Source organism: Agelaius phoeniceus, chromosome 12 (genome assembly GCF_051311805.1).
Source record: "Agelaius phoeniceus isolate bAgePho1 chromosome 12, bAgePho1.hap1, whole genome shotgun sequence".
Classification (NCBI taxonomy): Eukaryota; Metazoa; Chordata; class Aves; order Passeriformes; family Icteridae; genus Agelaius; species Agelaius phoeniceus.
The window spans coordinates 4,255,277-4,281,964 of NC_135276.1; the positions used below are offsets into that span (position 1 = coordinate 4,255,277).

Consider the following 26,688-nt stretch of genomic DNA (forward strand, 5'->3'; position numbering starts at 1 on the left):
ATAATATCAATCTATTTGAGGTTAGTCCAAAGCTTCTTCTAATTTTTTAAAAATATATCACAGTTTGCAATTATGGTTTATTTATTTTTATGACTTATCAAATACTATCTAGCCTGCATTTTTACAGTAAGTGCTACTCTAAGAAATCTTTCTTTCCTTTCTTTTCTTTTTGTCCTGCAGGTAAACATTATAAGGAAAATGTTCATCCTAGACATTAAGCCTCATACATTACATTTGAGGCTACTGACAACTGTGATTTGGGTGCTGATCTGAGTCCTAAAAACTCTGACCCCCCAAATGTGGCTGTGAATCCATTTACTCCCATCACTGCTGTGTGAGTGCAAAAAAACCACCTGAAGGATATGATTGCTAGGCTGGAACTTGGACTAATGGATTTTAAGCCTTTTACCTTTAGATTTAGGGATGGATTCTGCCTTTCTTTAGAGTAACACAAATTTGGAATGTTTTTGCTGAACCTTATTTCCATGCCTAACAGAGCAAGGTTTGGCTTTTAATTTTTCAAGATTCCTAGAAAACCCCTTTGTCCCTCTGATACAAACGGGAGCAGGCTCCCGGCACTAAAGTGATTTCAGATTTATCATAACAAAAAGAGAGGCCTGAAGCGAGGGGGCCCGGGCCGGGCAGGAGCGTTCCCTCAGGGATGGAGCAGCGCCGCGCTGGGGCTGCTCAGCAGCGAGGGCCCCGATGTCCCAAATGGAGTGGCACGGATTCCCTGGGTCAGATGCCCCTTTTTAAGCTGTTTTTTGTCCCTTTGGATTGGTTTCTGTCGGGATCCTTCATTTGCAGGAAGGCTTAAGGCGCTTGTTGGCCGTGACAGTTCTGTCCAGGCTGGCTCCTGGGGCTCTTTACTGAGGTGTGTTATGGTACCCTGAGTACCATATTTCCTATAACTGCCCTTTAACCCCTTTTACAATATAACAACCAAACTAACAGTGCGTGCTTAACGATTATCAACTATTTTACCACAGTTTCTCACCTATTTTTAACACTCTGCTGTGTCACTAATGGCGTGGTAGCACAGAGTGCTTATTGCAAGTGTCACTTAGAAAAGCCACACTCAGTGTGACAGTAGCAGGTAAGGGGTGACAGGCAGGACTCAGCGCTGATGGACACCAAAAACCTCAGCAGCAACCACGGAGTCAGCGGCGCTCCGGCTGCTGAAGGGCAGGAGAACAGGCAACCATGGCTTTGTTCGCCACAGGGGCTGCTGAGGATGTGGCGATTAGAAGAAAACATGGTGAGAGGCATTTTCCCGACTCTGTGTGTATAAACACTCCTGGAAAACATTCCCCATAAAGCCAACAGGAGACAGCCGGGATGTGCAACTGCAGCTGTTCCTGTGTGTCTGTATGTACACACACACCGGGGTGTTGTATTTACACACACACACACTGGGGTGTTTTATTTACACACACACACCGGGCTGTTGTACTTACACACACACCCACTGGGGTGTTGTTGTATTTACACACACACACACTGGGCTGTTGTATTTACACACACCCACTGCAGACCCACCACATGTTTGTTATATTTACACACACACGCACACCCACGGGCTGATTGTTGTATTTACACACACACCGCACTGTTTGTTGTATTTACTCACACCCATTGGGGTGTTTGTTGTAGTTACTCACACCCACTGCATAGTTTGCTGTATTTACTCACATCCACCGCACTGTTTGTTATATTTACACACACCCACCGCACACTTTGTTATAGTTACTCACACGCCCCGCGCTGTTTGTTGTAGTTACTCGCACGCCCCGCGCAGTTTCCCCCTCTCCCCGGCTGATCCCGGCCGGTAAAACAGCGCGGGGGACAAAAAGCCGGCCCGCCGGCGCAGGCACCGCTGGGATTCGAACCCAGGATCTCCTGTTTACTAGACAGGCGCTTTAACCAACTAAGCCACGGCGCCACGCGTTGAGCGGCCTCTCAGTGCGGTACTAAAGCACTGCAGCGGGCCCGGGCCTGCTCCGGGCCTGCTCTGCCTGCCCGCCCCGCCGGCCCTGCCCCGTGCGGGACCGCGAACCGCGCCCGCCCGCCCTGCCTGTGGCACAGCACACGCAGAGAGCGGAGGAAAATGCATAAATGTCGGATTTTCAGACATTTATAGGCGAGACTGCCTCCAGAGCTCCAGCCCTGCCTCATCCTGCAGTGCCTCAGCTGGCCGTGGTTTGTGGTGTTATAGATACATATTATAATATTGGCTTTTAGCAAATATTAAAATGGATTTTATAGGTGCAGTGTTAAAGTTACTTTGTTGTAAAGATATCAGTTTTATTTTTGTTGTTAATTAAGCTTAATGAAATAGCTGATATGAGTATGTTTGTGTTAAATGCCTGCTGGGATGAGATAACACCCAATGCACACAGGATGAGCACACCTGGACACATCTGCCAACCTGAAGTCAGGGTGCACCAAGGCCCAAAACTGGAGGGGATAAAAAAGGAATAAAACCACAACCAAAGAATCTACATGCTCTAAAAACGCAGACCCAAGGAGGAGCCAGGCTAAACAATTCTTGGAACGTGTAAACTACTTTGGGGAAAAGTTTACTATGCATAAGGGACTATGAATATACAACATGCTGTTGTAAGGGAAAAGGTATTAAGGGGTATCCCCGAAGCGAGTGCTAAGGTGCACCCGTCTGTAATAACCTTTGCTCTGTGGTCCTTGTCTCCCACTGTCCTTCATTAGACTTGTTTAATTCCCCAGGCGAGGGCCGGTGTTTCTCACACCGAAAACCCGACCCGGGCCGAACCCGCGGCGCCCCGAACCGGGCCGCGCACCGGCTGCAGTTCCAGCAGCGCCGCCAGGGGCGCTGTGGCTGCGGCCGGGCCGTGGCTCCCCCGCGCCTGCAGGGGGCGCTGTGGCTGCGGCAGGGAGGAAGGGACGGGGTTTCCCGTGCCCGGCCGCAGGGGCGGGCGGTGCCTCAGGGGCGGAATGGCGGCGGCACGGCCCCGGCAGGGACAGTGCGGGGAGCGGCCAAGGCTCCGGAGCCGTGCCAGAACATGCCGGGTGTCGCGTTAAAATGGAGCCAAAAACCCCAAGCAGCAGAGGCAGACAAACAGCAGGGCTGGGCTGCTGCAGACCAGGAGACGATGCCGCCGGGAAGGGATTGGGGTCGGGGTCCCCTTCCCAGCGAGGTCGTGGTTGGGAAAAGGTTCCGATCCAAGAGCTGCTCTTGCGAGAGTAAGAATAAATAAAGTGAGTAGAATCAGAGCAGGATGAAAACTCCGCGGTGGCAGCGAATCCTCTGGGCAGCAGGACTGGCACCAAAAGCACCCCTGTGCACTCCGATCACAGAGTGAGGAGCTGAGCCCGGCCCCTGAATCCCAGCCTAAATCTCGAGGTGTATCTGCACTTCCTAAAGGAAAGAGCTCAGCCAAGAAAGATTCTGCAGTCAGCTGCACTCCTCCTCCTCCCAGCCACATCTTCTGTCTCCCAGGAACCATCATCGCCATCCCTTAGGCAACAAATGGCAGAAAATTCTCTGAGAGATGAAAAAAAAAAAAAAAGAAAAAAAGATAAAAAATATTTTAAAAAAAGTAAAAATCCTCATCTTCAACACACAAAGAAATTTTATTGATTTAGAAAATTAAGGAGGTATCTTGTTCAAAAATTAAAATACAGGCGCTTTCAGAATTGTTAGCTCAACTGTGAATAAAACCAAAGGAGAGTTCAGTGTGCAAAGCATGATTTCAGGTTCAGTACTCACAAACCTGTCTGTATTTGTATGTCCCTAAGCCACAGGTACCTTTTCCCCATAGAACTGCTATTTAGTTATTTGAGTTGCCCAACTCAGCTGGCACCATCGGGGTGCCCAGAGAGAGCCCAGATTAATCTGGTGGCAGCAGTACAGGAGTCATCTTCACTACAGCATTCAGGTCTGCGGGTGCAAAAGAAAACAGCCACCTACATCATAGAGTAAAAATTCACATGAGCCCCTGGGTGAAGAGAAGAGGAGCTGTCCAGAGCAGCAGTGTGAGAGGGACAGCAGATTTGTCTTTCCAAAAAAGCTGTGGTACATAGCTGTGGTCTGCTGGGAGACAAAGCTAGCACTGGGAGATAAAAGAAACAATGGGAAGGATTCCACTGATTGATGAGTGGAAAAAGATATTTGCTTTTATAAATAAACTTTAGGTTTGCTGATAAATGAAAAATTAGACATTGAAAGATGAAAGAAACAATAGGGAAGAAAAACCCCTAAATTCTGTAAGAATTAAAAATTAAAAGGGAGAGTTATACCTTAGAGGGAAATCTTTGGTATCAGGTGCATCAGGAAAGTCTGAACTTCTCAAGCACCTCAGCCAAGGGGGAAAGAGAGAAGGGAAATGTGGCTGGAAATTGGGATAAAAAGGAGGCTGAGTTCTCCAAAAATTTGAGAGATGCCCCATGGCCTCTCCCTCTATTCAAATAAAGAAAAAGGACTCCTCTGTCTCCTTTTTGGCCATAAACCTCTGGTGTTTGTGGATTAATTTTCCTAACAAATGGTTTGCAGTAGCACTTATTTCATGTTGTGGAGGGAGCAAGAGTTGTCTCTGATCCAGGAATGAAACCAGGGCAGTAAGAAACAGCTCCCCACCACTTCCACTCACACAGGCAAACTGGGCAATCTGATTATTTCTCTTTATTTATCCAAGTTACAGATGCTGCCTTGTCCTGCTGTTGAATCATAAGTATCATCTGCTTCACACATGGTAGTTCCTGTGCTCCTTCAAAGCAGCTGAGAGTATCCATGGAATTTTCCAGGTGTGTTACTGCCGTGTGTGCTCTGGCCTGCGGTCCCTTCAGACAGCTCGGTGTTGATAAAGTCCCGTTCAAAGGTCGCTCTCAGGAGCCAAACACAGCAGGAGAAAGCAGGAACGGGCTGGACTCCCAGCAGATTCCCCCGCTGGAGCAGCGGCTCCACGGCTCCTGCTCCCTCCAGTCCCGAGGGGGAGAGGAGCCCAGGCCAGCCCCTGCAAAACCTCACGGTGTCCCTGCCCTTCCCAGGGAAAATCGCGGAGCTACAGGAGCGCAGCTGCATCCATACCCCACCGTAGCCACTTCTTTTGTCTCACAATAATCGGTCATTATCGTTCCTTAGCGACAAATGGGACGAAATTCCCTGAGAGAAAGAAAAAGAAAGGAAAAATCCTAATCTCCAACAAACAAATTCCCCTTCAATGTCTGTTTTATGTCCTTCCCTCTGGTTTTTTATCAATTCCTCATTCTCAGTCACAAATACAAGCTCTTGTCTTCAAATGCAAAGCTCTGTGATTTATTCTCAGATACTCTTCTCCCTTCTGCCTTACCTCTGATGCCAGCCTTTGTCACTGTTACATTTTCAAACTTGATGGGGTTCCCTTTGCTGTCCTTCATGTTCTGAAGCATTCATCTATAAATAACTGGAAATCTCTCTCATAATAGAAAATCCCACTGATGCCTTGGGGTGGCTACCTAGAGCAGAGGCTAGACAGAGTTAAAAGAATAAAGTAGGTATTTATTGAAGGCCTTTGTCAGGAAAATTAATCCACAAACACCAGAGGTCCAAAAAGGAGACAGAGGAGTCCTTTTTACTTTATTCAAATAAAGGAGAGGCCATGGGGAATTTCCCCTAGGATCTCTCAGATTTTAGGAGGATGCAGCCTTCTTTTTATCCAAATTTTCTGGCCGCATTTTCCTCTTTCCCCATTGGCTGAGGTACTTGACAAAGCAACACCTTTGTCTTTTCCTTGTGTCAATTGGTGGATTTCCTTATGGAATTTATGTAAATTATATATATATATATATTTATATATAATTATGTAAATTATTGTTGGTAAAGACAAATCTCCCTCATTCCATCTCTCATTCCATTTATCAATCAGAGGAATCCTTCCCATTGTTTATCTGGCAGTATCCAGCTCTATTTACCAGCACACCCAGGGTTTGTTTGTCAAGACAAGCCCCTCATTCCTTCCACCTTCAGCAGATACACCTTGGGCAGTGCAAAAGCCTTGGAGACCACACCCAAAATGGACCATGGTCATGAGCTTCTCACACAGATAGAAGTTTGGTCTATTTGCATCTCAGAGGTTTATTGTCCAGTTATAGTTTCAGGTAATGAAGTCACATTCCCCTGTTTCTTCCCCCCACTTCACTTATATTTATACCTTTCAGGCCTGAGGCTGTGTTGGTGACCTTGGTTCTCAGTCCTGGAAGGATTGTTTAGTCTGACCAAATGTGAAGAGAACTTAATGACACCTACATGGAGCTCAGAGTTATGCACCAATGCAGGGCAGGATCTGAAAAAACAGAAAAGCTGAAACTTAAGGCATCACCACTTAAACATCATTTTGTTTTGATACAGCAGCAATGCACAGACTGCTGAAGTGCTGAGATGATGGCCCATACTGAATTCCTGGCTCATTTATCATGGAATCATTTTGGCTGGAAAAGACCTCTAAGGTGATGAAGTTCAAGCTGCTGCCAGGTCCACCACTAAACCTCATCCCTGGGTGCCACATTTACAGTCCCTCCCTTTAGACCCCTCTGGGGATGGTGACACCAGCACTGCCCTGGCTAGCCTGATACAATGCTTGACAAGTCTTTGCATGAAGAACTTTTTTCAAATATCCAGATTTCCTCAGTGGGGAAACCTGAGGCCGTGGTTCTTCTCCATCACCTTCTATCTACTCACCCTGTTACCCACAAGTGATTAATTGAAATGATTTCAGGAAAAGGGTATCTTCCTGTTGTGTCTGTGGGACACTCAAAACATAATCAGTCCTAACCCATAAGTAAAGCTTTGAAGTACAGCATCAAAAGAAGCATGGACAGCAGGTCAGGGAAGGTGCTCCTGGCCTCTCCTCTGCTCTGGTGAGATCCCAGCTGCAGCACTGCCTCCAGCTCTGGGCTCCTCAGCACAGGAAAGGCAGGAAGCTGCTGGATCAGGCCCACAGGAGGCCACCAGGATGAGCAGAGGGCTGGGGCAGCTCTGTTTTGTGGAAAGACTGAGATGATTGGGATTGTTCAGCCTGGAGAAGAGAAACTTTGGGATGACCCAAAGCCTGGAGAAGAGAAGCTTTGGGGTGACCTAATTGTGCCTTTCCAGTAGCTGAAGGGAGCTTGCAAGAAAGATGGAGAGAGACTATTGACAAGGAGAAGGGAAAATGGCTTCAGGCTAAAAGAGAGTAGGTTTAGGTTGGGATTAGGAGGAGCTTCTCTGCTCTGAGTGTGGTGAGGTGGCCCAGAGAAGCTGTGGGTGCTGCATCCCTGAAAGTGTCCAAGGCCAGGCTGGACAGGATTTGGAGCAGCCTGGGGCAGTGGAAGGTGTCCCTGCCCATGGCAGAGGTTGGAACTGGATGATCTTTAAGGCTCCTTCCAACCCAAACAATTCTGTTTCTATGAAGTTCTTTAGTAAAACAAATAAAAATATGAATCAAAGTTTGCAGATGGATTATGGTGCCCTCCTGACTGTAAGCCTCCACCACAAAAAGCCATGAGGACTGCTGACATGCAGAGTGACTCCCATTTCAGAGTATCACAGGATCAGTCATACCTTCACCTAGGTAAGCCATCTTCCATTTCCATGATTAACCTAATTTCTACAATCAGATTTTTGTTTGTGTAAGTACAAAGACATTTTAGAATCAGTCAGAAAGAAGGCAACATAAACTCCCTTCATGATGTGTTCTTTCATTTGTCTTCAATATGAGAATAAAATCTTGTATCTCTGACTGTAAGTGCCCTTTTTGACACCCAGATCCAGAGCTGCTCCCTCACAAGGGCTTTCACTGGAAGGAGCTATCCTGCTAACTTGGCAGCCCTTGATAACAGACAAAACTTGAAAGTAAATTTATTTTTCACTTTTTCACTTATTTTCTCAGTGTGTGTCAATGTACTGACACCAGAATGATTAGGAATGTCTCTAAGATCAAAGAAAAAATAGATCAAAGCTGCTGTGTGTTCTTGTTCCATTGAATCAAAAGAGTCTTGCAGTCAAAACTGCCCTTCCAGACTTAGCCAGTCTTTGTGTGCTGCATGCACTATTAATCTTTGTTTTCCCAAAGATATGTGCACTGTCAGTTCCCAGAGATACTGTTTGTTGTCAAGAACTTCAAATGCTTTCTCAGTACAGCCAATCATTTGGTATCTACTCTTTCAAAGGGAAAAAAAGAGAATGCCAGAGTGAAAATTGTCAGGGCTGGCCTAGTCCCCCATGATCCAAATCCACCATACTCTCCTGAATCCTGTTTGCTTCAGCTGTTGCTCTAGGGGAGGAAATCAGGCTTTTTTAACTATATTTTACATAATCTTGCATGTACATTGCTGTCAGGAAGTTCCCACTACTCAGGGAAATACTTTTAGATAGATTCTGAAAAAGAAGTATTGCTCAACAAGTGTTAAAGAAAACTTCCTTAAAAATAAAAATTAGAGAGAGAAAAATTAGAGAGAGAAAATTTCTTAAATAGAAGTTAGACACTTCAGACAAGTGGCACATTATATTCTTCTCAGCAAAAAGAAGATTCAAGGATCTATCATACTTTAAAAAAATTAATGTATTATCTTCTTATTTTGTGGTCTTGATTTCAGTTTACTTATACATAAGAGAGCTGAATAGCATTTTGCTGAAGACAGAAAAATAAAAGTTCCAGTTCTGAGTTCAGACAAAGCAGGAAAGTTTGGAACTGTCAATCTGACAGTTGTTCAACTGTACACATCATTACTAACACACTGAGACACTTATTTTTATATCTTCAATCTACAATATCTGCTTACAGTTTATTTACTCATCAGTTAAAGATGTGACTTTTTCCTTCTCCATTTCCTGGTTTCTTGGAGCTAGCCATCCACAGCTCTTGGCCAACACAATGCTGCTAAGCTGAACCTTGTCTGGGCTTTTTGTGCTTCTTGGGCCTTTTCAGTATGCCTGGAAAAGCTTCTGGTTATGGTAGAAACCTGGCACTGCTCAGCAGGAAATCAACATTGTAGATAGTTCATTAAATTATTTCATTAATTGGACATTAATGCACTACTGCTCATTAGCCATTCTTAGACTGAGTCGTGGCTGTTTAATGTATGCAGATCTCAGTGCTGCAGTGTGCTCTGCACAGACTGAGTCCCTTGCACAGCACTCAGGGGTTCACAGAAGCTGAGTTTATTCCATGAGGGGGAGTGTGAAAGCAGGAACCACAGGAGAAAGGATCCTGAGTTCCACCTGACAGCCAAGTTCACACCCTGGATACCACCTTAGAGCAGATTTGCTGAATCTGGTTGAGAGGAAAAAACGCTGATGGGTGGGGACTGTGCTTTTGTTTTTATGGATATTTGTTTTCAAACTTTCTTCCTCTCAAAACACAAAATCTTGAAATCTCATGAAGTCTCTCAAGTCTTTCAAACACTTGTTTCCTTGATTCTGGCCCATCAAAATGAGCACATCGAGCTCTTAGGCCACATGTTCAGGCCAAGACTTACAAATATATTGAAAAGTTTTTTCTTCACTCATTTGGGAGTTTGCTCATGGGTGCCAAGCCTGTGTTTGTGTGAACAGAACCACCAAACACCAGCTGCCACAAGCATTAACCCCATACAAAGTGTCAGAGATCTTTCCATCCCTGGGCTGCCAGCAGAGCCCTGAACCCACAGCTCCTGCCAGGGCTCCAGGCTGCCCCACAGCTGCTCCCCACCAGCTCAGTATTATTTCATGGCTCATATTTAATTTATTCTACATTATTCTAAATTATTTCTATTATGCCAACTGCAGATAAAAAGTAGCATGAAGAGTTTTCTTTGTAACTCCATAAAATGAGGCAGTTTATAATCATACATAATCTTTTAGCTCATTAGCTGTGATAATCTATGTGAAATGAACTGTGCAGGGTCAGCACCTGGGCTTGATGATCCTGACAGGTCCCTTCCAACTCAGCATATTCTGTCATTCTGTCAAAAGTTAATGATTTAGAGCTGCTGGAGTAAATGTTACACAATTTGAAGAGGCAAAAATAACAGCTGGATACTCAAAAACTGCAATGTGAAACTCTACCTTAGATTCAATAAAAATACTTGCAGCCAATAAAAATTTTACATTGCTTTAGTTTTAACTTCCTAACTTAACTCAGACTGAAATTTACTCTCAAGCATTTTAGAGGTCCTAGGCATAACAAATTATCACTATACAAAACTTATTTGTAATAATAAAGTTTATTAAAATGCTTTGTTTTATTAAATAAAACAGAGCCTGCAGTATGTCAGATGATTATGCCCAGAAAGGGCTCTTTTCAATGTTCTATAATCCATACATTTTGAACTCATGGAACATCATAAACATATGCACATTTACTTTCAAAGAAATTCAATATGAATACTGTATCTCTAGTGCTTCACATTATACACCACTGATCTGCCATCACAGAGGAGATCAAAATTGAGATCAAGTCACACAACACTGAAGAACACAAGAGAGCTCTTCAATACTGGAGTTGTTTTAATCTGAAAGGGAGGGAAAAAAGGAAAAAGGTCACACTCAACAGTCACACACCACATTAGGAATGTTTCATTACTTGAGCAGTTTGTTAAACCTTAGCTGCTGAGAGAGAGATCTGAATTTTAACAGATAAAAATATTTTCTCAGTGATAAGAGACATGCAAATATGAAGATTCCAGAACAACTGCTTGTACAAAGAAATCTATTTTGTGCAAAATGCATAAAAACATATTTCAGCTCTTCAGAAAGCCCAACAGCAGTTTGTTTTTTGATAGAAAAGCACCAATACATAAGTGACACTCAGTTCCAAAGGAACCAAGTGTCCATTGCACTGCAAGTGTCCTGCCCATTCCACCCCACAGTCACTGCCATGGAGCAGATGGGTGTGGTTGGAATTCAACAAACACCTCGAGACCTCTCAGGGACACTGAGCAGAGGCCACTGCAGGGACTGTCCCACCTGGACATGGCTGGAGCTGACTGTGATCTGCACTACAGACTGGTAGGCTGTTCTACTTTACTTCAAGTGTGTGCAAAATATTGTGAAATGTGCTTTTATGATTTTCACATTTATGTTAGCACTATCTTCAAGTCTCTAGTTTATGAAAATGTAATAGCACAGTCTAAATTGAGAAGACATGTACACGACTCAAGCATTGTTCTGCTTGTTTCACTCTCTCTTGATGAAGCACATAATAGCTAATTTGCCAAAATTTGTAACTAAAGCATTGCTGCCACACAACAGATCTATCTGAATGGAACCTCAGCAGACAAGGTTTCTTCTTCCAATGTTCCCAAGTCAAGAGAAGTAGATAAATGAAAATATGAATTTCCACCTGGACTAGTTCAATTTTTAATTCCAATTCAAAATACCTTCCAAAAATATCAGTTATCTTTAATTATTATGTCCATTAGCTGTGCTAGGCCTGTGTGTTTAGTTGTCTTTACCTTAAGAGGCTTCTATCCTAAAATTAATTACCCTCTAGATTAAAATGTCTCACCAAAGTGAGCAATATTTTATCTTCATAACTGGCTTATTAACATTTGCTGCAAGTAGGTTCACTAGAATGACAACTCATAAATTGATGATTTAGTTATTCACTGTTAAATTTGCAATTATTTAAGTAACATTTCTGCTTACCTTCTAAGAAGTTCTTTAGGTGACAAGCCTGTGGTATCCATATCACTAAGGCTGTCACTGCTATCTGTAGTGTCTGAGCTGCTGTCTTTTTCTGATTTTTTATTCTTGTGTTTTCCTTTGTTTTTCTGCTTCTTATGCTTCTTTTTCTGTAAAAAGAACAGAAATAATCCTTTATCTCCTTGTGAAAGACTTGGATTTTTCTGAATGTCAGGAAAAGAAAAAAGTTAATTTCAATATGAACTCAAGGCTTAAGTGAAACAGAACACCTATCAATGATTCTTTTCCACTACTCAGACTAAGCTTAAAGAAAAAAAATTATAAACCAAAATTCATTTCATCCAAGCACTCAACTGTCCCTAAAGCAGCTGTTTCATTACAGTTATTTACTCCATGAATGCAGTTCCCAGAATGTGTCTGACATCTTCCACACAGCACATGAAACCACCCACAGTGTTGTACCTGTAGTCACCTGTGTGCATATGGCAAAAGCAGCATCAGAGTGGGATCATTTTCTGGTTTCAAAACATCAACAAAATTCTGTTGCTTAAATTCTAGTCCCAGTATATATTTTTTCTACAACCAAGCATACATAATAAAACATTTTGAAAGGCAGATCAAAGCATCAATAGATCAGAAATCAGTATTTAAATTTATTACCTTTTCCTTTTTGCGTTTGCGTTCTTTCTTAGTCTTGTGCCTCTCTCTGATTTTCCTATGCTTTTCTTTCCTGCTAGGCCCAGGAAAAGTTGCTGGCACCTCTGTTTGTTGTTGCCAAGTAGTGCCTAAAGTACAAAGCAAATGTATAAATAAAAAAACCCCTGTCCAAAATAGGGTAATTTGGTTATTACATTCTGTATTACTTTTAACCTAATATGATAGTTAAACAAACAAAACCCCTTACTTTAAACAGGAAATCACATGTCTAAAACCTCCACCTGCAACACCCCTACTGTAATTAAATGCCTTTGCAATCTGTTAAAAAATGAAATTGCAAGGCTGTCCTCTATTTTTTTATCATTACCTTTAGAGACTTAAAACAAACCTGGTACACAGGCAAAGAGGTTCCTGTTGTGGGTCATGGCAACAAAACATTTGGTGATGCCTGTTTACATAACACACATTTAAGAGACAGATGCCTATTCACAAATGCTTGTTTTAAAGAGAGATATAATGTATTTTATATATAATTTCAATATTTACACTTTAGATGCTTACAGAACCTACCAGAAGAAAAAGCTGGTGGCAGCTTTGGTCCAAATTCCTCTGCTGCATCCAGCTCCTGCTTTGAAGTAGGCAATGAAGGAATGCCAGAATCAGTTGCAGCAGTCACACTCTCTGTGAAAAAAACCAAAACTTGTTATATTTGAAAGGAAAATAAGAAAATACTTTTTCCAAGAAGTATTGAAGAAAGCTCAAGGAAGGTTTCCAAAAACCTTAAAGAAGCAAACTGATCAGCATCCTCCATCTCTATGGGCTGCTTGGGCCAACACGCTGAAATGTGTCAAAAGGTTTTTTCTTTTAAATCAAAATTTACCTTTTAAACTACAAATTATTAATTCAATTGCTATTAGTGTATTTGTTTGCTTCCCTTTTGTAACAGTACTATTTTTCCATTACTCAGAATGAATTAAAAACTCCATGAGCTGTGTAAGGTTAATAAACACTGCAAGTTAAATGTTAATAGAACCAGCTGGGACAGTAAGTGAGTATTTTCATTTGAAGTATGTTCTTACACCAGATGTTTTGCTCCCCCTCACTGTGTAGCAGGCACATTCCATACAGCAGTTTGCTTGAAAACTCCACACAAAAGGTGCATGGCAATGCTAAGGACACTGTAACATGCAAGGCCCCATTCAGTGCTGTATTGTTTGCATTTTCCACACAACCAGCTCTGCCAATCTCTGCACTGGTCAGCATTGTCCTAACAGTCCAAGAATGTGTGATTCAAAAATGGAACTTTTACAAGGTATTTATTTTATGTTGCATAAAAATGAACTTCCAGCAAGTACTACCTTGTAAATTAGAGGAAGAACTGTCTGCTACATCAACTTGCTCGGTGGTTTCTGACTGCCTTTCTGAAGTAGTTGGTTGCTGTTCTTCATCACTCTCTTCTTCTTCCTCAGAGGAAGATGATTTTTCATCTGAGGAGCTCACAAAGATGGCCTTAAATAAGTCCATGGGTGGGCGTCTGCTTTCTTCCTCCTGATCCTTATCTTCCTCAGCCACCTGCTCAACAGCATCACAACAAACTGTATTTAGGCTCTAAAGAAACTAAATACATAATACTAAATCTCTCTCTGAAACTAACAATCTCTCTCTGATAAGGAATAACTTGAAGCATGCTGACAGGTATTTACAAAACATTTGGATGGCACAATAGCTGTGAAATAAAAAATCTTAGTCCCAAATAGTAAAGCTCTGAAACTCTGAGGAACTCTGCCAGTGTCCTCTAAAGAGTAGTGCAAAGAGTAGTAGCAGTTTGTGAAAATAGATCCCCAGATATTAGAAATTCAAATTCATTCATTCAAACTTCAATTATATAATACTAAGTATAAGCAAAAGGAAAATATCTTTCTCCCCAAAATATGCACTCTGTTTATGGAAAGGAGAAATAAATACATTCTGTGCCTGTGAGCAGAGTGGTGGTAAAGTTACTGAATTTAGTTCCCCAACTGGTGGGCTACATTTTTTCTTCTCTGAAGTCCTACTTCAAGAATAATCAGAAGTAAGGTGCAAACATCTGGAATCCCAGAGTTATAACCCCAAAGTTCTTCAAAGTGCCATCTCATGTCTCTGCTCATCCTGAACTGGTTCTTGTGCAAAGTGATCTGTGTTCATATATTAACAGTTCATACTGACATATATAAACAATATTAACTTATACAAACAATTAATATATTAGCCCATCTTATTTCTAGGTTTCCAAGGTCTACAGCTATTCCCTGTAAGTTCAAACCCTGTTGTAAACTCACCACAGAGGGAGGAGTTTCAGCTGTCCCAGTTCCACATTCTTCTTTGGCTGGTACTGGAGGCTGCTGCTGAGCATCAGCTTTTGATCTAGCAAGACTGATGAATTCACTGATGGAATCTTTCTTCTCCTTCTCTTTATCTGACACATCCCACCTTGAAGATTTCTTTGGTTCTAAAATATCCAAAATATTCAAATCACCTGCATGCCAAATTGTTCTGCATTCCATGGCCTACTTGATTTTAAATTACTCTGCTTCTTCAGTTTGACATTTTTAACATCTTTCTAATGAATACTTGACCTATAAATGTCTTTTAGGTAGAAGAAATTAGCTTTATATCACTAACTTCAGTTTTAGTGAAGTTAATGAATTTTTATTTCAATTCCTTTGTTTGGGTTTTTTAATGCAAAAAAAAATCATGTGGCTAGGTTCTCAAAGAAAAAGATGCCTTTTCTGTACTATTATCTCATGTATAGCTAAATTAATAAAGTAACAACAAACTTACTGTTGAGACTGTTACTCTCTTGGATCTTTTCATTTGTTGCTTGAGTTACAGATGTGGTAGGCTCAGGCACAGTTAAGAAATTAAAAACAGAATACTTGTCTCGTTTCACTTTTGGCAAACCCACTACAGAAGAACTAGAGGGAAATAAAATCGTTTGCTGATTATTGCATTAAACACAGAAAAGTTCTCAAATTAGCTACAACAACCTGAACTCCTAGAGTAGTCCTTCAAATGCATGCTATTTTATCAGAGGTCACCATATTTGATGACACAAATAAAAACTTTGGGCAGTTCTGTATTACCTTATGACACAAGAAAACATCAACCCAGATTTTCCACAAGCAAATGAAAAACTCAGAAATTATAAAAAGTTTTAAAAATAGAAGTATCAATTATCTTACTCAGGATAGGGATCACGAACATTAAATCTTTTACACAGCAGCTTATCAGGATGCCATTCAAAGTTGTCTCTTGTGAGTTTGCCAAACATCTTCATCTTCACAGCTGTTTCCTTATCATCTATATCATTCTGAAAAAGTCAAACATTTATAGCTGACAAATAACTTTTTAAAGAGAGATATAAAATGTATTTTATATACAATTTCAATGTGCAGAACTTATACTCTTTAAGTTCCGGAATTAATTGCAGAAATTACACTCACAAAAATCTTACTGAACTGTTGTAAGATTTATGAACAGGACAAATCCATCAATATTTAAATGCTGTTTAACAAAGATTACTCTGTATGCACCAAGTGTTTTCAAAAGCTGCTAAACAGAAGGGCACCAGAACAGTGACATATCTCATGGGAGTTTAAAGGAAAAAGGGCTAAGGCAACACTGCAGCTCCAATGTGTTAAAAGACAGCAAATACCTCTTGGTCTCGAGGAACTTCAACTTTGTCAACATCATCTTCATATTTGGCCCTGGTGAACCTGGATGAGAGTGTGGAGTTTGAGGATCTGTAGAACATTGCTGCTCGGTAGAACTCCTCCTGTTCTCTGCCCCGCTCCCACTCCGTCATATTCTGGTCAAAAAAACGCTCCAGTCTTTCTCCTGGGGGATGGGGAGAGAAATGCTTAGCAGAGATGGCAGCTTGTTCTGGGTCAACACTTTTCAAACAAAAAATAACATTCTTGCAAGTATTTAATGAATATTTATCATTATCATTAACCCCAACTGTGTTAATCCCTGATAAATGGAGGTCGTTTTTCAAGACAGCAAGAATGAGAGCATTTGCCCAATGCTAAATTGATATTTTAAGTAATTTTACTTGTAAAACTGATTCCTTACTCATTGCCCTCTAAAGAATGTTCAAAATACTTAATGGATTTAACAGGTGATTAAAACAAAAAGTATAACCCAAAGCTTTATCAAATAAGTAAAACATAGAACAGAATAATTGAAGCCTGGCTATGCTTTGGTAACTTGCTGTGTGATCTGTGAAGTGCCCACTGATAAATACAGAGTTTGCACACAGGTTTACAGCAACAGGTTCAGTTTGTCTCCCAGAAGGAAGAGGAAATAACACCAGCCAAGCAAATACACTTAGAGTAAAACAGACCTTTAAGCATTCCAGTTATTTATCCATTTCCATCATAAGGACTAGGGAGGCACTCACAGTCATAAACACAGTCATAATTGGGAATATTCTACTTTACCCAGGGAAAATCCCAGTCCTGAACAGAGGAACTATGGATTCAAAGCTCAAGTAGCCTGTCCCAATGCAGTAACCAGAAGAGGCTACTGACCAGAAAATATTTATTTTATATAATGAAAATGACTTAAAAAAGGCAAAAACCCAAAAAAATCCCAAATCACAACTAAAACAACAAACCACATGCTTTCCTCTGTCAAATTTCCCTGGAGTCCATTTTCTTCTTCCCCAGTAGCCCCTGTGTACTTCAAAATTTGGAAAAAAAACCAACCCTTTTTTTTTTGAAAGTTCATTTCAAGGCAATTTAAAGTCATGGGCTGATGATGAACTCCCTGGATCAACCTCAGCTTTTCATGCCTTACAGAAAAACCACAGAACTGAAGACCTCACCACAAGGCATTGTGAGTACCTAGTTTAATATAATATACACCACAGTGTCATTTAATATCAAAAACCTAAACAAAATGGAAGGAGACTGAGACAGCATGAAAAGAGATGATGAAGGAGGTTGGATGTTTTTTGGTTTGGAGTAAGAGCTCTGCATGGATGCTGTGTTTTTACAGTCCTAAACCTTTCTGAGAAGAACATGAATGACAGCAGAAGTCTGAGCATCTGCAGGACATACAATAGAAGCTTTGACAAGTGGGAAATACTTCATTCACTTTAGGGTTCTTATCTTCCCCTGGTGCAGAGGGAACGGGGTTTCTTCTGATTTTGCTGTTACCCAATCCTCTTCCTGCCTTTATAGGATCTGTCAGTTTGACTCCTCAAAGAGAAACAAACTCAATTAAAAGGCTTTTTCCCCTGACCAAAGCTGAAGTGTACCTTGGCAAATGAAACAAGGGAAATCCAGGAAATGAAGTAGAACTGAACTTCTGCTACATCACAGAAGTATGAAATGTAATGCCTAAAATCAAGACTTGCTGACAACTGAATAAGTGAGCAGTTCTCTTGAACTCAACATGACTAAGTATCAGTAAAAATTTCTGTAAGCATTGGTCCTGAAAAGAAGTAAAAGGAGAAATGCTGTGAAATTCAGGAAGAGAACTCAGAGTCAATATAAAATGCATTGGGGAAAAAAAAAAAAGGGGGAAGGGGAAGGGAAAAATAAATCAAGAAATATTTTACCTCTTTCTCCTTGTTTAAGACTTTTCACAAAATTTTCATATCTTTTTTGTTTTTCTGGATTTTTTGCAAATGGTTTGAAGTCACTAGAACCAGCATTTGCTAACTGCCCTCCCAGCAGCATCTGCCATTTGTGAGCAGCATCTTCTGGGGAGGCCACCTGGAATCTGCTACTTGGTGACTCCTGAGGCACTGGTTTTGCTTTCATTTGCTGTTCAGATGCTTGTTTCACTTGTTTAAGTCTTTCTCTATCTTTCTCAGATAGATATTCCAAAACAGAAGGAGCTGGACCTAAAGCAGAAAAAAAATGGTAAAAGATAAAGAGAAATGAAAAATTACTAGAACTATTTCTTCCACTTTAGTAGAAGAAAAATCCCTACCACATGTGTATAAATTCAGATTAAATGCTCTTAAGCAGAAATTAACAATAAAATGGCATAAATGGCAAATATATGGCATACATGGCAAACAAAAATTTGGCCACTATTACATCTTTTATGCTATTTACATATAACTTGATAAAGTTTACTATTGTAAACGTTTTTGTGACTCACAAATGTGAGCCACAGTTACAAATTATCTTCTTAGTATATCTAAATGTATTTCAGTAAAACATTTTACAGAAAAAATTATCACAGCCTACTATATTCACAAAAGGCCACAACTCTGTCAAAAAACCACAATCCAGCACATACTTTTTGCCTTTAAAATATTTAAGTCAATTGATACACAGACAGTTATGTCAGCAATCCAACTGCTGAGATGAAACTGAACAATGAAATGTGTGGGATCTCAGCACATCGTTCCCGATGTCCAGAGATGCCAGGAGAACCCTTGGGGGTCTCAGAAATCCTGGAATGTTGCCAAGAGTGTTTGGTGGCTTGATTTTGATCCATCCACAGAAGTGACAGCAGTTTGAGGACAAGAGAATCACTTTAGAGTGAAGGGTGTAAAAGGGACACATTTATAGGGTGAAATATAAACTTTAAGGGTTTTGGTACAGGGGGGTTATGGAGACAAGATGGAGGGATCAGGGCGTGTCTCGCCTTCTTCTTTCTTCTTCTTGTCCTCCATCTCCTGTGGTGATGTTGGCACTTGGGGATTGGTTTATGGTGAAGGTGCACTTGCCAACATGGGTGAAAAGTATTGGAAAATAAAGGTAAATATCATGTACGTAGATTTTAGTATAAAAAGACATGACCGCCCCATGGGTGGTCAGAGTGCCCTTGGCTGCCTTGCAGATCAGACCTCTGCTGGGCAGACAGAGAATTTTGTAGATAAGAAACAATAAACAATCTGAAGATGGAAAAGCTGAAGAGTCCAGACTGGTCCTTAGAAACGTGTCCACCCAAGAACCACCCTGCCCGTGTCGGGGCAGGGACAGACAGCCAGAGCCGACAGAAATGGTAACTAGATCTGATATATTTTTGTTAGAAAATAAGCACTCAAGGCCAGACCAAATTCTTACTGCTCTGTAACTAAACATACAAAGAGGCTTGAAACACAAGCAAAGACAAGGTCAGGTATGTTCATGTTCCTACCTTTCAGCTCAGCCTCCCCCAGCTGTTCCCTCCTCTGAGCTGCATTCAGGGCATGCCTGCTGTGGTGGGCTGGGTCCCTCTCCAGTTTCCCAGCTGACTCCTCCAGTGCCTTCTGCAGGTGGCAGCTTTCACTCCCCGCTGGCAGCACCGGGCGGAAGCGATGCACGGGTCTGTAATTGCGGGGCAGGCTGGGTGCTGGGTAAACCTGGGGGGAAAGGGCAACAAAACAAAAACCCACTGAGAGAGAGAGAGAGAACTTTGTGTGCAACACTTACAGGTGTTCCAGAAAAACAAAAACCCAAGAATTCCTCAGTTTACATCTTAGCAGTAGAAACAGATGATACAAGCTACCAATTCCTACAGACCAATAAGTGGCACTGTAAAACAAACTCTGGGAACAAATATATTGACAGCTATGGAAAAATATGAAAATGTGCACATTAAGTGACAGAAAAATTAACAAGAGTCTTAGGATGCACTGCTTTTATTTGAGAAAATGCCCTTTAATGTTGCTTACTGTTTTTCTAAACTGAAGTCAAATGATTTAATCAATTGGATTACTGAGTACTTCCATGCTTACTACATTTGAATGTCTTTCAAAGTGCTTTTCCCCATGTTCTTCATTCAAGCTGTTACTTAAGGGGTTATCTCTGTGCTTCCTATAGGATGGGATTTTATATACCACACAAATATTCTTCCTCAGAAAGAGGACCCTGTCATACAATTGTTTGTCATTCTAATTTATGCAAATATATAGGGCATGAATTATGTAGACCTGAAGATAGGACTAAGCAGTTAAATTGTCACCAAAATAGCAAAGTGAAAAAACATGAGGCCTGCTTTTTACAGAAAACTGAATGTTACATATGAAAGATCTAGAACCAAAATATGTAATTTTTTAAAATATTTTTTAAGTTAAATTAAACCATTCCTCCAGCTTTATGGAAAGTAGCAGTGAATAGTGTGGAAGGCATTTGTTCAAAGCCAGTACCCAGGCAAAGTTTAAATACCTTCAGGAATCTGATAAATTTTAGGTTTCTATTGAACAGCTTCCAGTGCTATCATTTTGTTCCTTCAGCAATTTTTACTGCTGACCAAAACATTTATTTCTGAGAACAGAAAAACACCAAGAAGCAGTAGAGTCCACACAGTTCACATGATGAAGGATTTTATTCTTAATACATAAAATATCACTATCTGCTTACCTTGACAGTAGAGTCCACACAGTTCACATGATGAATGATTTTATTCTTAATACATAAAATATCACTATCTGCTTACCTTGACTGGAGCTGATGGTTTTGATGCCAAGGAAAAACCAGCCAGGACTTTGCCTATATATTTAAAATCTCCTTCAGGCCCTACAAAATTATCACAGAGTTGGTCAATATTTAAAACATGCATGGTTAGGCAATTTTTTTCCTCAATATTTTCCATATGTCACTGTCTATTATGAGTCATAATTGTAGTTTGTCTTCACCACCTTTCATTTAAAATTAAGGTTCTGATTCTGGATGAGTATTGTACAACTAAGAACTGCTCTCAGAGTGGCTGCTGAAGGCTGAACATGGCTTTCAGTGAAGCAGCAGTACCCACACTGTGCACAGCCAACACCAGCAGTGCCATTAGTGTGTACAACCAACATGAACAGCTGCTCCAAAATGACAACAGCACTTCATGCATTTACACAGTGCAGTAAAAATAAAGAGGCACCAAGATACAATTCACTACAATTACCTGAAAATACAGAAGTTCACCTAAAACAAAAGGTCTCTTTTTAAGTGCTGGGCCGTATTTTGTAACTGGGGTTCACAATCACTTGTTTTCTTCAGTGAAAGTGAGCACTGTATCTCACAAAGCAGCACATATTGTCCTTTTGAAAATATGCTTTGAGGGTTTCATCTACACTGGGATTACTGGAAGACTTTGGAAATCATTTCTGTAATTGAACACTTCAATATAGAAGTAGGACTAGTTGAATTTTCAGAGATTAAGGCTGAAAAATACAATATATGGCAAATACAGACTACATTTCTTATTTTTCTCCCCCATATGACATTGACTCTTTAAAGAGAACCACAGTTCTTACTTTTTTTGGATTTATACTGTTTTGGTGCTGTCCAGCCATACAAGCCATCCCCAGGCTCCTCATCCTTTAGAACTGTATCATATTTGGACAGTGTGTCAGTTGCATAAATATCATCATCTTCTTCCTCTAGAGCTCCTACACCAAAAGCCTAAAACACAGATTTAAAATGAGAACTCCAAAGTGGAAAAACTTTTAAGTCACATATCTGAACACATCTACATGGATATCTATTCATCTACATAAAGTCTACAGTAGAAATATAGATACACTGGGAAAAATGTAGTTACACCACAGAAATTGAGGTGGAAAAAAACCCCCACACACCTCAGTGAGCACAAAAGTAACAAAAGCAAACACATTCCAGTCCCTTGGCAGGGAGAAACACCAAGTTTGGTGTGTACAAGACAAGGACAGCAGACTAGTTCCACCAAATTAACACATATAATCTGACTAGGAGCAGGTTAAGTTCTCAAAAGGAAAAGAAAAAAGTCAGTTAACAGGGAAATTAAACAAGTAGAATTCCCAGAAAATAGAAACTGACAATACTTGTAGATAAGAACTACAAATACCCTGGAGCAACACAAAACCTCTCTAGCTGACAGATACAGCATTACTGAAAGTACAACAGACAAAAACCATAAACTCAAAACATACTTATCAAAGTAACACAGAACATTTTTCCATCCAGCTACTCAGTCAGGGAGTTTTTCTAGTTGTCTTTTACAGTTTCAGTAAGTGAAGGCATTAGAGAGTTTTAAGGATTTTTCCACATCTTCAAAATAAGTTTTTAAAAAATCCTATTCTCAAATCACACTTTACATTTCTTACAATATTACAATGACTAGGAGCTTTTAACTTAAACCAAAATGTATGTGGATTTTACTACACTAATGATAAAATTCATTAAAAAATGTCCTTACCTGACCTGTAATACCCAGTTTTCTTCCTTTACTGTGTCTCAAATCACCAAGTAAATTGCTTGTTTCTTCTGAACCACCTGTGAAAAGATTCAGGTGTTCTCTTCCAGATGCACCAAACAAGGCTTGAGAGGGGTCCAAACCCTTATAGCCAAGTCCATGGACATTCTCTTTTGGAGTCAAGTCTACAGGCATTACATCCTTCGGTGCAAAGGTCACATTCTCTGGCTGGTACTCATCCTCTTCATCCTGGTACAAATTAAAAGTTTAGGAGAGCAAATATGACTAAAAGTTCTGTATGTTGAGCTTTTACAACATTCACTTAACACGAGCCTGGGCAAGTTTTCATTTCCTGAATTGTGTATGAACTAAACATAGCCAAAGAAGAAATTTAGATATTAACACTTTCCTTCGCATTAAGCTGCTTACATAGCAAAAGAAGAAATTTAGATATTAACACCTTTCTTCACATTAAGCATAGAAAGTATTTATAAACACTTTTAAGAAGATTTGAAAATGCATTTTAAAATACTGTTTGAGGACATTAAAGAAGTTGTTTTGTTCTTTAATCTGTTGTCACATATTCTTCCAAAAGCCAACAGAGCACTTTCCCTGTTCAATACCTCAGAACCCTCAGACAGTCCAGGTGGTAATGCACAACCATAAATCTTCACTGTAGGATCTGTAAGAGACAGCATAACATCATATTACATTAATAAAAATAAAAAGAGGGTTTGAAATCAACTTTTAATCAGTCTATGAATGCCAACTTTCTACTAGCAAGGAAGTGAATTAGCTAAGGAAGTTCCTGCACTTACCAGGTTTCTGTCTGCATGGCTTTCTTTTGACTCGTGGGCCAATTCCTTGTCCTTCTTTCCAGCCCATTTTTCGTAATAGTTCAACCCCAACTGTTATTCTAAAAAGAAAAAAAAAATGAAACAAAAGCCAAAATTACTTCAAGCCACACCTTTATTATCTGTTGATAAATAATGTACATATAGAATATTTGAACTTCTAGTCTTATATCCCACTTTAAAATCAAATCTGAAAGTGTTACTACTTGCATACACACTACCTGTCAGTTTATAAATGTTTACTTGGTGCAAGTCTGCACATTCAAAACAAAAATCCAGGTGGAGGCCCTTAGGGAATGTACCACTGCAGGATCTTCCAGTCTCACAATTGCAGTGGCCAAACATTACTGTTCTAACAACACTTCTAAGTGAAATGAATGGTTTGGCAAAGTTTCAGGTACTTTTACTTACTTAGATGGTCCAATTAAATCATCAAATGCAGTGGTTCCTGGAATGGGAGCAACTACTCCTGCAATCTGTCTAGCTTTCTCCTTTATTCTGTCTTTAGCTTTAGATGCAAAATCATCTGTAGTTGTAATATCTTTTGGTGCTATCCCAAATTCACTAAGATCCTGGAAATACAAAAATGAGAACATTTAGATTAAGCATCCTTTAAGTTCTTGCTTACTATAATATTAAAGTAATGAAAATGGCATATGACCTTCCTGTCTGCTAATTTTCTCAAACCACTTATGCAGTTTTCTTTGCAATAACTTTAGTGGAAATATCTTAAACAGTTTCAAAAGCATTTGCATTTTCTGATAAGGTGAAAAGGTTGAGTTCTGGTTTTATTTTTTAATACTGACATCACAGGAGCTTCTTAAATGAACCTATGAAATAGTCTGTATAAGCTAGTAGGATAACACTGTATACAAGAAGTAATTACTTCAATTTTTGCTGTCATGGCAACTATTTGCAGAGGTTTTAAATTCCTTTCTAAATTTACCTCTTCATCCATGAAGTCTTCTGGTCCAAGAACAGTTCTGTCTGCTCTCTTCTGCCGTGATGATACAAAAGCTGATGGTGTCCATCCTTTAAGAAGGCAAATATTTAAGTAAGGTACTTAAGGCAACAAAGTATTCAAAAACAATTCAAGCATTTCAACCTTACATCTTAAGTACACACCAAAGAAATATTTGTAAAATTACAGTCCAAAAACTCAGGGAGAAATAACTTCAGCAATATTATTTCAACTATTCACAGTATAAGGAACAGCAGGAACAAAAATGCTTGGTGACATTTAATTTGTTTTCACTAACATGACAATATGATTCTCAATATAACCATTCCCAGAAGACAGCAAAATATCTGACCTTCCTTTGTTCCAACAGTGTTGAAGTATCCAGCAGAAAAGCCCCCAGTGAATGCACCATGGAAACGCTGGTATCGTCCCTTTGCATCTTTAACAGTCTGCTCTTGGAGAGGAACTGGCTTTTTAATTCGTTCACCTACAATCAAATCAATCAGAACATAAGACACAACTTTACATGAAGGAACAATTTCCCACTTCCTCCAGAAGCTGTTTCTTCCTTGCAAGTAAGAACAGGATCAAACACTGGCCACCCTGCCATGGAAATCACCACATTTCATTTATTTCCACTCCATTGTAACTATTCATGAACACCACTGATAAATTCTCGGGATCTTTTGGGTCGCTGTGACCCCGAGATTGTTCAAAGTCTCTTTTCCCAGCCCAAGTGCTCAAAGAAGCAGTCAGGGCTCTTCATTTCTCAGTCTCAAGGTTGTTTATTGTTCCTTATCTATAAAATTCTTTCTCCTGCCCTGCCAGGTCCATCCAGCAGGACAGTTCCAGGCACTCTGCCTGCCCCCAGGGCAGGGTTCTGTCTTTATACTAAAAACTCCCTGTACAATGGTTACAATTCCTTCCCAATACCCATCACCTGTGTTAGACAGTGAGCTTCTACTCTAAACCAATCCAACAGTGCCACCAGCACAGCAGAAGATGGAGGCCAAGAAGAAGAAGGAGAAAGGCTGGACACACCCAGATTCCTCCACCTTGCCTCCTGAACCCCCATACCAAAAACCCCAAAATCGATTTTTCCACCCCGTGATAATTCACTATCATTCTACCTAAACTGTTGTGGTTTGCTGATCTTCATCTAAGGTTGGCAATTTGCTCTATGGGTCATAATCAAACCCACAGGTGTTCTGGGCTCTGTGCCAGGGTCTCTGAGCCCCTGGCAGGGGTCCTGGCCATCCTGGACAGCCAGAGAGATGTGCTGGGTTCCCACAATAAATGAAAAGCATGAAGTGTTCACATCAAAATTCTTAATTCTACAGACTTCTGAGAACATTGCATTTTTTCTTGTGAAAGGAAACTTTTTAAAGTATGCAAGTAAAGTATGCATAAAGTTGCAAGATCTCTGGCAGGATTTCTTCACTTCAGTAATTGCTTGAGACATTACATATCAAAAGTGTATAAACTGAAACCAAACACAAAAAAACATAGACTTTGACACAAATATTTGCCTCTTTTAAACAACATTTCCTGAATAAAATGGCACAGACTTGGGAGTCACAACTGTACATTAATCCTGGCCCTGTCCATTTCAACCATATAAGCATCAGACGGTCAGATTAGCATAACTGCGTACATTTGAAGTGTTTTATTTGAACTGTACTGGGGTTTTTGGAGGGATGGGGCGGACAGAAGCAAACACTGGCACCCGGAGCAGCCGGCACAAGCCGCGGGGTACCGCAGCCACAGCCGCAGCCGCAGTGCTGCCGAGGCCTTTCTTTCCCCGCTCCGCTCGGCCTGTGCTGGGCCATCCTCCCGCAGGACAGCTCGGCTGCCGAGCAAGGCCCCCGCAGCAGGAGCTGTGGGAAGGAAGCAGGTCCGTGCTGGGCCCACACACCGCAGCCCCTCGCAGAAAGGGCTGGGCGGCGTTCAGCCACGCAGAACCGGACCGGAGCGGGCAGGCCCTTCGGGATGCCCCAGCGCCTCACGCCGGGCCGCTCTGCAGCGCTCGCACAACGCATTGACAGAGGGAGGGAGGAGGAGCAGACGAACCTCCCGGGGGTCCCTTACCCTCCTGCAGGGGCTGCAGCGCGCTGCCATAGCTCACCAAGTCCTCCTCCTCGCTGTCGCTGCTCTCCGCCATCTTGCACGACGGTGGCCGCGCGGGACCCGGCGGCGTCACGAGAGGAGGCGGAGCCGCGCCGCGCCCGGCATCCCCCGGCACCGGGACCGCTCTGCGAGGGAGCGGCGCCCTGCCCCGCCGGCGGGACGGGAGCGGCACCGACACCGGCACCGGCACCGGCACCCTGCCCCGCCGGGACCCCGCCGGCGGGACGGGAGCGGCGGCATCGCCCGGAGCCCCTCAGCGCCTCTCGGCCTCGCGGCGGCGTTGGGGTTGCCCGCCGGGCACGGCGCGGTGCTGGGGCCCCTCTCGC

General features: G+C 41.3%; 1 protein-coding gene, 1 long non-coding RNA gene and 1 other non-coding gene across 4 annotated transcripts; all 3 read right to left on the reverse strand.

The window, feature by feature from the left end:
- Nucleotides 1–1,868: 1,868 nt before the first annotated feature.
- Nucleotides 1,869–1,942, reverse strand: TRNAT-AGU (transfer RNA threonine (anticodon AGU)). The gene has a single exon. It is a non-coding gene; the product is annotated as a tRNA-Thr (tRNA).
- A 2,700-nt stretch (nt 1,943–4,642) lies between these two features.
- LOC143695087 (uncharacterized) lies at nt 4,643–8,977 on the reverse strand. Of its 2 annotated transcripts, XR_013184000.1 has the most exons (3): nt 6,165–8,977; nt 5,325–5,481; nt 4,643–5,137 (listed from the first exon to the last, which is right to left on the reverse strand). It is a non-coding gene; the product is annotated as an uncharacterized LOC143695087 (long non-coding RNA). The 2 variants fall into 2 exon arrangements; XR_013183999.1 differs by having other exon boundaries at nt 4,643–5,481.
- Nucleotides 8,978–10,175: 1,198 nt separating this feature from the next.
- Nucleotides 10,176–26,464, reverse strand: GPATCH1 (G-patch domain containing 1). Its single transcript, XM_054641074.2, has 20 exons — nt 26,324–26,464; nt 24,588–24,722; nt 24,221–24,306; nt 23,686–23,846; nt 23,239–23,336; nt 23,044–23,102; nt 22,424–22,669; nt 21,504–21,651; nt 20,696–20,775; nt 19,415–19,619; nt 17,877–18,164; nt 15,966–16,147; nt 15,493–15,620; nt 15,092–15,225; nt 14,590–14,759; nt 13,630–13,843; nt 12,842–12,952; nt 12,275–12,399; nt 11,618–11,763; nt 10,176–10,482 (listed from the first exon to the last, which is right to left on the reverse strand). The coding sequence occupies exons 1-20, from the start codon at nt 26,394–26,396 to the stop codon at nt 10,461–10,463; spliced, it is 2,811 nt and encodes a 936-aa protein (XP_054497049.2). The 5' UTR covers nt 26,397–26,464; the 3' UTR covers nt 10,176–10,460.
- Between the last annotated feature and the right edge of the window lie 224 nt (nt 26,465–26,688).